The sequence below is a fragment of the Dipteris shenzhenensis genome, chromosome 31, assembly GCF_047967505.1.
Source record: "Dipteris shenzhenensis isolate YYH24624 ecotype China chromosome 31, Dip_SZ_1.0, whole genome shotgun sequence".
NCBI classification, from domain to species: domain Eukaryota; kingdom Viridiplantae; phylum Streptophyta; class Polypodiopsida; order Gleicheniales; family Dipteridaceae; genus Dipteris; species Dipteris shenzhenensis.
The window spans coordinates 25,825,656-25,838,989 of NC_141626.1; the positions used below are offsets into that span (position 1 = coordinate 25,825,656).

General features: G+C 45.4%; 1 protein-coding gene across 1 annotated transcript; it reads left to right on the forward strand.

Annotated features, from left to right (window-relative positions):
• Positions 1-2,110: 2,110 nt before the first annotated feature.
• LOC147881260 (ribonuclease III domain-containing protein RNC1, chloroplastic-like) lies at positions 2,111-12,940 on the forward strand. The gene is made up of 5 exons (XM_087370250.1): positions 2,111-2,931; positions 3,136-3,340; positions 3,445-3,645; positions 11,666-11,752; positions 12,019-12,940. The coding sequence occupies exons 1-5, from the start codon at positions 2,168-2,170 to the stop codon at positions 12,331-12,333; spliced, it is 1,572 nt and encodes a 523-aa protein (XP_087226376.1). The 5' UTR covers positions 2,111-2,167; the 3' UTR covers positions 12,334-12,940.
• Positions 12,941-13,334: the final 394 nt, after the last annotated feature.

Genomic DNA, 13,334 nt, shown 5'->3' on the forward strand with positions numbered 1-13,334 from the left:
AACTTATTGATGTCTTTTGTAAGATTTTCTCATAGGAACCCTTTCACCACATTTGGAAGGATGAGTTTTATGTACAAAAGCAAGATCCAATCTCAAACTTACAATGGGAGGACATTGATTTGGGGTAAGGATTTTGTTATCACCATTTATCAAATTAAAAGACAAGAACACATGTAAGAACTTGTGCCAATCATGAGACTTGAGACCACTAAGCTTATCGTTCTTTGTAAAACCACCCTTTAGGTCATTGATGTGCCTTGTCCATATTTTGGAAAAGGTTAGTTCCCTTCTTACCAATTCCCTCCTCCCTTTTGGTGAAAATCCATGGTGCCTTTGGAAGCACAACTCTCGTATCATTCCTTTGTGGCCGAAATTCCCTCATCCTATCCATTTCTTTGAAGTCTTTTTGTGCTTCCCATGAGAGATGTGTCTCTCTTACCAACCAAGTCCTTGAAAATGGAGCATTCCACATTCTTGAAGAGATGCATGGGCTAAGAGGTGATTAATTGTAGCTCATCCTGATAAGGAAGCTTGAGGAAGATAAAAAACATCTTCATGTTGGGGGAGGATGCTATCCATTATCTCTCCATGCCTCAAGCCAATCACATGCCTTTAATGTGGTTAAATTGAGACCAATTATCACATCACATGAAGAGTTCCTAGCCTCGTTTGCTGCTTGCAGACCATGCTTGAGCAAGTCTGGTTGCTCAGTAATTCACATGTCGTGCTACCGCCATGCAACTCCATGGTTGCAAATTTCTGGTGATTATGTAGGATGTGATTGGTGCATTCGAGAGTGTCGGAGAGGGGTAGGTGGGGGTGCTAGGCTAGACGAGAATATTCCAAACTTTGTTGTGAGCTATCTCTCAAGGTGCCCTCGGACCGTGTGAATACCTAATTCCACCCGTAGTCCTCTAATTGGATTGCCTCATCATGGAGTTTATGCCATCGAGTGAGAGCCGGCTTTTCTGTGTGTCACTTACATGGACCAGATTGCTCATGGAGAACTTTTTCCCCCTACCTTATGTATTATGTGCCACCTGAAGTGTGGACCCCCTATTCTAATAAACAAGTAGAGAGCACAGAAGATACCAAGACCTTGACAGAGGCTTAGAGCTCCATGCTAAGACTCCACTAATTGGCAGGTGCTCCACTTAAAAGAGCTGCCATACTCGAACTAAGGCAAGTGTGAACATAGTGAAGAGGAAAATGGAAAGCTTGACGAAGTAAGAAGAAGAGGAAGTGTGGTGGTGTTAGTTGTTGGTAAAGCTTTTGCAAGATAGTGGGAGAGAGCTTGTGGCTATGGCAGACCTTACCTTTGCCCTTCCATGGAACTGCTCAAAGCCTTTGTGGAGTAGTATGTAAGTTGGTCTCTTTGGTAGTGGCTGCTCTTCAAGTGGAGCATTCGTGGGCTAGTGGAGTTTTAGTGTGGAGCTCAAAGTGTCTTTCGCTCTCTACTTGTTAATTGGAAGAGGGTCCATCCTTTAGGTTGCATCGAATACATAAGGTGGGTGGAAAGAGTTCTCCACACCACTCGCCTGACCAACCCAGACTATTGTCATGCCTGGCTGTTCAGAGGAGGTGGGACGGGGTGGGTGGCACAGTGTAGAACCATAGCATGAAACAAAATGATTGGTGCAGGTTTCTTTGGTGCACATCCAGATGACCGCTGCTTGGGCAAGGGTCGGGAGGGGGGATGCTAGGCGAACCCATGTTTTGCTCAAATTGTCGCCTACCAAGTCATCGGAACACCACGGTCGAAGGCAAGGCATGGTTGGTCAGGTGGGTGGTGTGAACGTGGGCCTTAGGCTGGGTACAAACGACTTGGCGGGCATCTTTTAAGAGATGGTGTGAAGGGTTGGCATTCTAGTTGGAGGGACGGGTGGGCGGGATGCTGACACAAGAGATGTGTGTGATGAAGGCTGCGCACGCGATAGGAGCGAGCTCGTCCGACCGATAAAATGCTTGGGGGGGGGAGATGGAATGGAGTAAAAGGTGGTGAAAAAATAACTCGAAGTCTAAATGTGAATGATGGAAGGGGTAAATATTCAATTGGAGGTTGGATATGAAAAGGAGGAGCAAACTAATAAAAAGATGGAGAGGAAGATGAAGCAATTGTTGGACACAGAAAGCTTGGACCTTGGAGCTCAGAGCTTGGAGGTTGGCTATGGCGGACCTTGCCTCTGCTCTTCTTCCATGGAAGAACCCAAAAGAAAGCTCATCCCTTTCCTCCTTCACCTCCCTCTCCTCCCCCCTTCTTCCCCATTGCTGCTACGATCATCACCTTCCCTCCTTAAACCTCCCTTATCCCCTCCCTCCCATCACCTCTGTCTCCACCTCTTCCCCCCCTCGTCGCCTCCCCCCCAAATCTTCCACCTTCGTTGGTGTCCGTGAAGCCCTCCTTAAACCCCCCCTCGATGACAAGAACCTCGCTGAACGTTTCCTCCAAAGCCCCCAGCTCGCCCTCAAAACTCTCCCCCTTCTCAGCTCTTGCCTCCCCCCCGCCCCCTTGCGCCCCCAGGATTACGAATGGATGGACGAGAAACTCCCCGAGGCGAAGCAGGCGCTAGGATACCCCCTGGAAGGGATGGAGGATCCTGCCGAAGACTCTCCGTTTTTCCACTTGGACACTCTCCTTTACCTGGCATTTCAGCATTCGGAGAGCGACAGAAGCAAACGGGCCAGATACGTGAAGATTGGTCATTCTCGGCTGTGGTTTTTAGGACAATTTGTAGTGGAACTAGCTTTGGCGGAGTACTTTTTACAACGACATCCGAAGGAGATAGCTTCCTGTTTACGAGAGCGGGCATTTGGCTTGACTAACAAAAAGGAACTGCCTAAGTTGATTAAAGCGGCAAGTCTAGACTGCATTATCTTTCCTGAGGAGGACATGGATTCAGTAAGGACGGATTTGCGACTGCAGACCATCAGGTGGGCGTCATGGGAAGAGAGAGAGAGAGTGAGACGGATATGCATATATTTATGACATAGCATAGAATGCTAAAATCTGTTGACTGAAAATCTGGGACCTTAAGACATTGTCGTCCGGGGAATTTTTAAGCTTCATCGCCGCATTCATAATCGTGGATTATCTGCAGGGTCCAGGCTCTGATAGAAATACTATTGTTGCTCCAGGTCAGTATTTTGGGCTTTGATTGGAGCTTTGTATCTGGCTATGGGCATGAAAGAAGTTTATCGCCTGCTTTTTGAAGTGCTTGGGCTGGATCCTGATGCAAAACATGGCCAGCCGAAACCCAGGCTGGGTCGTATAGATGACGACTTCGTCTTTCCTGAGCTTGATAGAAAGCAATTTACCTGGCAGGATCTTTATGATATCCAGGCATGATAGCTTCTGCTCCCAAAGAGTTTTTTATTGCAGCATTTCATAATGACGATGCATGCTTTGATGTTTGGTTGACTGAATAGCGTTGTTGTCTGTCACAGACTTCAGATGATGCGCTTTTCGCAAAGCCGCTGCTTTTCAGGGCTTGCGTGCCACCAGGTATGAAGCGCTTCAGAGGGAATCTTTGGGAGATAGATAGTCTCCCAAAGGTGTTAAAAATAATGGGATACCCGCTGCCAAGTGTGGATGAAGAGCCCAGCATAACGATTGCCAGAAATGCAGAGCTAGAGCTTGGTCTTCAGGTGTGTACACTCCTAAATTAAGGATGCCCCGTGGTTTCATGGCAGGAAAATTTATTGCAATTCTCAATTAATAATAAGTACAGTAGATTGCCTTGACTAAAAGGATTAAAATGCTGATAAGTTTTGAATTTTACATTAGAACATTTTTCAAGATTTGCAACTTACTTGAAAATGTGTCAGGGAGGTTTTTGAATCTAAAGCTCTTGCATTAGAAATCTTCCTGTCTGAAGAAATGAGCTCTATATTTCTCCCAATTTTCATAACATAGATGTAAGTTGCTTTATACACAGGTCATGGTAGCTTCTGCACCAATATTGATACATATCTGCGCTGCATTTGCTGTTTTCTTTGAGAATTCCAAGTTTTGTTCTGGCTTGCTTGCTGGAACAGCGTTCTGGATGTCGGAACGTTGTTCCCTGGTAACTATGGTCGGTCCACACTAGCCCCTTGCTAGGGCTATATACAGCTCTCACAAGTGAGTCGTCAATTGAAGAGAGCAAGAGTGTCCAGGCAGTGTGTAGTGTGGCATATTGTTCCTTCACCTCTCGTCTTGGGACTTGTACCACTGAGATCCAGTAGAGAAGAGTGTTGCCACTTAGCCCTGGTATGGCCTTGTTGGCCAGTTAGTCCTTTTAGGTAGGACACATGGTTCACCTAGGTCACTAGGGTGTACTTGTGTCTATATGACCCCTCACTTCCTAATTATTTGTGATTTGCAAGGTTACTCCATTGCTTTCAGCTTGTCGTCTCCTCTCTGGTATTCCAGCTTCCTTCCATTGCTACCCACATCCAACAGTGGTATAAGAGCGGGATTTCTTGCTACTTCAGTTTCGGGGGATATAGTTACTCTTTTGAAAGTGTTATATGTTCAAGGTATTACAAAGACTCTGATTTCTTTCGCAGCCATCTCTACAAATGGTTTTAGACTATTTGTGACGGTTATCGTTGTGTGGTGTATGACAACTATCATGCATGATAATGCATATGTTAGAAATCGACCAACAGAGGGTACGCACAGCGGAAGACTGATAGAATAGCCCAGGAGCTCACACAGTGTGTGTGGGGAGTGGAATCATAAACTTCTTTAAACCTATGTGCATCACATGGATGTGCAGACTCATCAATAGACTATGATCCAGCCAGATATAGAAGCTACCAAAAGAATATATATTTCCGTCCAAAGCTATGGACTCAATACAAAAGAGAGAGAGATCCAAAGTCCCACCAGAGCGTGGTCCTTTGATCTTACCACAAGGTATTCTACTATCTACCGGATATGTCTAGACTCGAGCCCGCGTGCTCCCCCTCGAGTGTATGTAGACTCTCCGTCCTGATCCCTTCCACCTTGCTGTCTGGAAACCAGCCTAGGTGGGCAGCACCTACTAGCTCAGTCTGCAGCTCCTCTAAGTCTCCTTCACCCTCTGGGAACAGGCCCAAGGCAGCCCTAATTGCTGCTCCTGTCTGCTGTATATTGGCTGCTCCAAGTGATGATTTGTGAGGGCTGAATGGCCCCCTTTTAGAGGCCCAGGGCCTGCTCCAAAAACCGACCAGTCAGGCTGCTTCTGGCCGACCCAAACAGGCTGACCAGGCCCTGACCTGGTCTGCCTATAAAATTCTTTTGGCCCACACTTTTAGGGCTCTGGCCCTCACATCAAGGCAACGGTCTTCCCTATATAAGGCATGTTTGGCTGCCTCCAAGCAGCCCAACCAGCCTCTCTCTTGGCCGACCCATGTGCTGGTCTGTCCACACATGCGTGCCTTCATCCCGTACTCTTGTTGACGCCACCCGTGAGCTCATAGCCTCTTCTCTTGAGTCTCTTCTGCTGTCCTCTGCTCTGCCTTATGCTCCTGCAGATCAGCCTGGTACCCTCCTCTCTTCTTTTGATGTGAGGTGCTGCCCATGTGGCAGCCCCCTCTCTTTCTTTTCTCTTGGGCACATGCCCTAGGTCTCCCTTCCCAATGCTGGCCTCATATGGGGGCTTACAGATGGGGAGGTGATCTTTCCAACACCCCCTCTCATCTTGGCCCAATGCCAACACGCCGATGACGATACTCCAGTAACTCCCTGGTCGTAGTCCTCTGGAGCATTTCGAAGTCGAAATCTTTTCCTGGTGTTTCATCCAGTGGCTCCTGCTCCACCAGGTTCGGTTCCGCTTCCGCACACCATCCTAGTACACAGGTCCATCTCTGGTAGCACATCCTGGCACCACCACCTTTGGTCATGTTCTCGCCTTCGAACTCGAGCAGTCCAGATGCCACGATCTTCGAGTTGTCCTCCTCATAATGAGTGAACAATTTGGAGTCTTTTAGGCACCATGCTTGGAGGGTCTGTTTCAACCTGTCCTTCCTTTGGCAAGGTTTGCACTAAAATAATATCTCCAGATAACTTGGACCACAAACTCTCACGGAGCTCTCAAGCAGGTACTCTTTTGGCTTTAGTACACCTTGTCCATCACCTTCCATCAATCTGTGTCTGAGATTTGAAGAAGCACCCACACTTCATCTTCTGCCTTCGAAGAAGGCCCATTCCTTCCAATCTCGCATGACCTGAGACAAATGAGGAGTAGATTCTCTCCATAGCATGCTATAAAGGCTTAACTTAAGAACATCAAGTACATACCAGATCGTCGTACTGCCTGTGTGCTTGCTTTGAAAGCAAACCATGCATCTAATCGAGGCACATACCAATAGCTTGTGCAATCTTGTACTGCCCCCTTCTAAATTACAGCATCCATCTAAACATGAAACCCTAGGGCACTCCATGGAATCCACCCTTGTGTCAGTGTCAACAGCCACGCACCTGGAAGATTCCAAGCACTCCATGCTGTCCTTCACCTTCACAAAGGTTTCTGACTCCTCGTCGACCCCCACATGTCAATGTCAAACATCTTCACTTTGGCTTCTAGGTTGGCATATTTGACCTCAGTAACACACGGAGATGTCACCAAGAACAGTTCTTCGATCACCACATTAGCTTTGGCTTTTGTGTTACCCTCTGAATTGAGTTGGAAGCCTTCTTCTTGTTTTTCCGATTTGCCTTCTTCTTTCTGCAATCCTTCGCAAAATGGCTTGGTATATCAAAATAGAAGCACTTCTTCTTTTGCTTCCTCTTCGAAGCGTCCTCGTCATGAGAGTCATCCTTCTTGGACTTGCCACCGTTAGGCTTGCCCTTTCCTTTGCCAACAATGCCGTGTCATCTTTGTCGTTGTTGTAGAGCTTCTCCCTAGAGCAATAATGGACCAACTACTCAAAAGTCAAAGGTTTGGTTCTCTGTCCTTCTGACACAATCGTAACAAAGCTTTTGAAACTCCGAGGTAGCCTCCTCAGTACCATCAAGGCCAATTGGCATGAGTCCACCTTTTGACCAACCGATGCTAGTTGATCTCTCACCACCTTGACGAAGTGGTCATGTACCAAGTCTCCCTCATCCATATCCAGGTTGTAGAGCTACAGATCCTTCAGAATGGCCCACACCACTACTGACGTGTCGGCCATTTGGATGTGAGGAAGCACAAAGTCCGCTGTAGTCCCTATGATCAATGCTAGGGCGTGGGCATCTCTATCTTTCCAAGCTTCGAGCTCCTCTCCATCTACAGGTATGAGTATCTTCCCCTTGTTGTCCACCATATCCTTCGGCTTCGCCTCCACTCCCGTTGTCAGTTTCTACAGCTTCTGAGCCACTAAATGACTCTGGATCCTCACCTTCCGGATAGGGTAATTTGTCCCATCCAGTTTCCCACTCTCTCCAAAGTTAGGGATAGTGAAAGAAAGAAATCTGGGGGAGGAGGAAGGGAGAGAAGGGGTTGAAGAGGCTTTTGAGATCGACATCTCTGCTGCTAAACCACACAGCACAGTCGAACAAACTCAACCTTCCGTAGAACAGAACTCTGTATGCACTTGATTGAACTTGAGTCACCCTCCTTCTCGCAAGGCACTGTCCTCCAGTCGTGGAAGTCGATTCCCAAGAGCTTCTGAATCAGGGTCATGCTTCAGCAAGGTCCCTGCTTTCAAGCTCCCACACCTGTGAGCCTCCTACTTGGGCTCTGATACCATGTTAGAAATCGACCAACAGAGGGTATGCACAGCGGAAGACTGATAGAATAGCCCAGGAGCCCACACAGTGTGTGTGGGGAGTGGAATCACAAACTTCTTTAAACTTATGTGCATCACATAGATGTGTAGACTCATCAATAGACAATGATCCAGCCAGATATAGAAGCTACCAAAAGAATATATATTTCTGTCCAAAGCTATGGACACAATACAAAAGAGAGAGAAATCCAAAGTCCCACCAGAGCGTGGTCCTTTGATCTTACCACAAGGTACTTCTACTATCTGCCGGATATGTCTAGTCTCAAGCCTGCGTGCTCCACCTCGAGCGTATGTAGACTCTCCGTCCCGATCCCTTCCACCTTGCTGTCTGGAAACCAGCCTAGGTGGGCAGCACCTACTAGCTCAATGTGCAGCTCCTTTAAGTCTCCTTCACCCTCTGGGAATAGGCCCAAGGAAGCTCTAATTGCTGCTCCTGTCTGCTGTATATTGGCTGCTCCAAGTGATGATTTGTGAGGGCTTAATGGCCCCCTTTTATAGGCCCAGGGCTTGCTCCAAAAACCGACCAGTCAGGCTGCTTCTGGCCGACCCACACATGCTGACCAGGCCCTGACCTGGTCTGCCTATAAATGCCCCTGTGGGTCTATATTTTCTAGGGCGTTTGGTCCACACTTTTAGGGCTCTGGCCCTCACATCAGGGCAAGGGTCCAGCCCTTAGGTCTGCCCTATATAAGGCCTGGTTGGCTGCCTCCGAGCAGCCCAACCAGCCTCTCTCTTGGCTGACCCATGTGCTGGTCTGTCCACACGTGTATGCCTTCATCCTGTACTTTTGTTGACGTCACCTGTGAGCTCATAGCCTCTTCTCGAGTCCCTGCTGCTGTCCTCTGCTCTGCCTTATGCTCCTACAGATCAGCCACCCTGCTCCGCCTTATGCTCCTACAAATCAGCCAGGTACCCTCCTCCCTTCTTTTGATGTGAGGTGCTGCCCATGTGGCAGCCCCGTCTCTTTCTTTTCTCTTGGGCACATGCCCTAGGTCTCCCTCCCCCACGCTCTCCTCATATTGGGGCTTACAGATGGGGAGGTGACCTTTCCAACATAGTACTTATTGTAACACTTTTTTGAGGGCTGTACGATCTTGATGCTTATGAAAGAGGGAAGCAAATGCAGCAGCTGAATCTGTAATGTCAGACACACATTTATAACATGAGAGATTGGGACATCTAAATTATGGTAGTTTGGTGAAAATGCAGTCCAAGTGCATGGTCATGGACCTTCCACAAATGCATGCACTTACAAAACATGTGTGTGAGGGTTGCTTGTTGGGCAAAATGGATTGCTTCTCATTTCCAAATGATGGGACTGTTGGTGGATCCAGGAAGTTGCAATTAGTACATAATGATGTATGCGGACTGATGCAGACAGCATCACTTGGGGTTACCTCATCCTTTGTCACCTGTGTGGATGACTTCTCTGGACATACTTGGGTTTTTCCTTTAACAGCCAAGTCCAATGTCTTTTCTTGTTTCAAGCACTTTCTTACCGTGGCTGAAAATGAGAGTGGAAACAAGCTCTTGACCCTCTGCATGGACAGGTGGGGAAGTAAATGTACCGTGAGTTTTTTTATTTTTAGCTATTATACATCAGTGCACAAGGCCATATACTCCACAAGAGAATGGAGGTGCAAAGCTCAAAAATCAAAATTTAAACAAAAATGGCCAGCTGCATGCTAATGGGGAGTCTTTGCCCAACAACTTTTGGTTGGATGCCAACTATGTGTGCCAACTGTGTGCTCAATAGAGCACCACTCCTTATGAAGCATGGATAGGCCAGAAGCCTATGATTTCACACATGTGGGTATTTGGTAGTTTGGCCTATGCACACGTTCCTTGTTAGTTGAGGCACAAACTGGAAGATAAGGATGTCAAATGCACTATCGGTTGTACCAGCCTAGTATAGGGAAGGTTTGTCAGCATGGATGTTGTTTTTGCTGAACATGCAGCCTTGCCTTCGCTGGACTGTAAAAAAAAGCCTTCAGTAGATGCCTCTGATGTGTTTGATTCCTTGCTGCCCCTCTTTCAATCAAACACAGATTTAGATCAGAACTTGTAGGGTTCACATCCCAATGTTTCTAGCAGTACACAGCCTCCTCATGATTCTCACGTTCAGCCTAATTTGCAGCCACTTGATGATCATGCCATTGAAAAGGCAGTTGCAAAGAAGAGGGCTGTCATAGCAGAAAACAGTCCCAAGGTCTCTCTTGGATACTCTCAGTGGCAGCAAGCCTGCCTTGTTGTGAAAGGCTATGCTCTGCAAATGGCTTTGACTTTGAGGAGACCTTGCTCCCTCTTCACGCATCACGACCATTCAGTGTGTCATAGCCATTGCATCGCACATGCATTGGCAGGTTTACCAACTTGACATTAAGACAGCTTTCCCTAAATGTGATTTGATTGAGGAAGCCTATGTCAGCCAACCTCCAGGTTTTGAGGTTGAAGGTTTTGAAAATAAGTATGCCAGTTGAAAAAGGCCCTTTATGGATTGAAGCAGGCACCCCTGGGCATGGTATGCTAAAATACATTCACATTTGTTATGCCTTTGCTTTTAGAACAGCCCCACATTGGTCACTCTCTATGTTTGTAAGAGTGGATCAGATTTGCTGATTTACTTCTTTATGTGTATGACATGCTTTTACAGAAATCAGTTGGCATGTTCAGATATGGGCCGGTTGCATTACTATCTTGGCATCCAATTTGCCAGGTTTGAAGGGGGCATAATAATGAGTCAATCCAAGCATATTGGACAGCTCTTAGGTTGCTATATCCATCATGAATGATCATGTGCAACCGATTTAGTTTCCAAGTATATCTAAGATCCAGGATACTTAAGCCATACCATGGAGAGGGGTTTGTTGCCACTTAGCCCTGGTATGGCCTTGTAGGCCACCTAGGACTCCTAGTCCATTTGGAACTCCTTGTACATTTATGTAGGACAAATGGTCCACCTAGGACACTAGGCCATACTTGGGTCTATATGATCTCTCCTTTGTACTTTCTAATTGTCCACTTGCAAGTACACTCCATTGCTTCAGCTCGTTGTCTCCTCTTTGCATTCCAACTTCCTTCCATTGCATCCAACAGAGAGCATGGTTTTCAGATATCGTACTTGTGGTGGAGCTTCAGTTTCACCCTGCTTGGGTGATGTATATACGGGTTTACCTTGTCTCTTCTATCTCCCTCTTATGTGTGAATTATTCTTGGTTAAAGATTGCTTCTGCTGATGTGCATTGCATGCACTCTCACAACCTGTCCACACATAAAACACCAGCTGGTTGGTTTAAAAAGTTCATCAATCAGGCCAGAGGACAGCCTATACAACCTAATCGTAAAATGCACCAGGGAGCTTCTACATGTAGTAGTATGAATTCGTTACAGATATAATGTGAGCTGGTTTATTGTATCCAGTTGCTTGAGCTTATATTCGTAGAACAGGTTTTTAACGACTGTAGTGCATTTGCCACAATTATGTTTGAATAAGATGATATGGTTTTGTACCTGGTTTGTGAAGGGCAGGCCCAGAATAATGAAAATTATAACATGTGTCTAAAAATGGGTATCAATGCATCTTCCCTTATTTTTTCATGTTAGTTTTGTTAAGAGGTGTGACTTTTTTATAGGCATCGAAAGTTTATATGCCCAGCCCTAATGAAAATGAATTTTTGAAACATTCACCGAGATTTGAAACTTTTTATGAAAAAATTTTAAAGTTTCGCCAGGATTTACATATTTTCTTAGAGATTTAAAAGAAAATATATAAAATCGTACTATGTTTTGTCAATATCATGAAACTAAAAAACGTAGCTTGATAAACTTTCGCCAAGGTTTTATAATAATATAAAAGTATAGCTTCGATATAAACATCCATGCAATGCATAAGAATCCAAGCCTAATCATGCTCTGTACTTGGATGCAGCTTTCTTTTCTTCATCCTTCAATGTACAAGTTGGACCATCCTCGTTTTTGCAATGAGCGGCTAGAGTACTTAGGACAAAAGATTCAGGTATTATGAGTCAAGCTTCTCATGTTATGCAAAACATTTAAATGTCATATTATGTTCGAAGGATCGAATTTCAAATAAGAACTTTGACTACAGATTGCACATCTTCCCTGTTTTTCTTCTGATGCTTTGGAAGACTTGCTTGTAGATGTTGTGTGAAAGATAACTCGAATTTTAACCTCAGCGTTGTTAAGACAAGGCACAATAAGAATATTAGCATGTCTACTATCTCAAGCTCAACAGAGTTTCAAAAGCTGTGGTTTATGCAGGATGTTGTCATGGCAGAAAAGCTGCTTATGAAGCACTTAGATGGACCTGCTCTTTGGCTGCAAGAGAAACACCGCAAGCTTCTTTTTAACAGGCTGTGTGGAAAATATCTCCGTGAAAAGACACTACAGAGGTACATTTTGTATTCAGATAATCGTCAAGAGCTGGTTGAAAAAAGCAGACGACTCCGGAATTTTGCTTCGACAGGTGTGGCACATGCACTGCATGGGCTTGGATATGCAGTTTATGGTAAGGCAGAAGTCAGACGCATTATGTTCCAGCTTCTTGATTTTGAACGTCTGCAGGCTCCACACTAGTCATGAACTTTTCTATATCATATAAAGGGAGCCAGTCAGTTCAGATGTCAGATGTGTAATGTTCGCAAATTCTTTGATTTTGAACGTCTGCAAACGTCTCTCGGGCTGAAAGACATCGCAACTTTTTTCGATCTTGCTAATGGAGCCAGTCAATTTAATTTCATGAATGCCGCCGGAGAGCAGCAAGAAGCCTGCATGTTCCAAGGAGTCTCTTTTGGCATGTACTGAGGTGCAGGGTGTTATATTGACAATTGTGATGCCCTTTCCAGAAGGGAGATTACTCTATGGTTGGTACCATTGATGGCTGGGATGGGGAAGAGGAGTTGAATTGAGACTCTTCTGACATCTGTAGGGTTATTCATTGCACGAGGTGCTTTGAAGCTAGTCTTTTGGTTTGTATCAATAAACATGCTTTAAGTAATAGTGGTGTGTGGTGAAATTCCATCTCAACACCAATAATCATGTTATGTGAGATTTGACCCTTAAAAACCTTTTGGTCATGAGAATTACATTTAGTTGGCATATCCTCTGGGCCCTGGCTGCATACTTAGCGCCCTTGATAGTGGGTGATTGTAAAAACTTGGATAACATGTATTGAATTCTTCTATTTCATACATTGCCTCTTCTAAAAATATGTGAAGCTTGTCTTTCGACTGTTGTCTATTCTCAAGTGAGAGGAAATTATGCTTTCCTGATATCACAGCAGAAAAGGCTGATGCTGTTCAGGAAGGTAGTGCCAGCTTCCTAAGCCTGACAATAGTAGAAGTGGAATCTAGTAACATGTTTAGTCCTCTTCCATAACACCCATAAAAAATCTTGACTTGTAGGTGTAAACTATCATTCTGAAAGTAAGAAAGGACATGGATTTTGTCACGATAAAGAGAGCGGTTGGTTTTGTAAAGAGTTTTGTAGGACAGTTTCTGAAGATGGACGAGTCAATCCCATGATGTCTGGTATCTTTTGTAGTTTGAGGGACCAATATAAATACTCTTTACGTACAT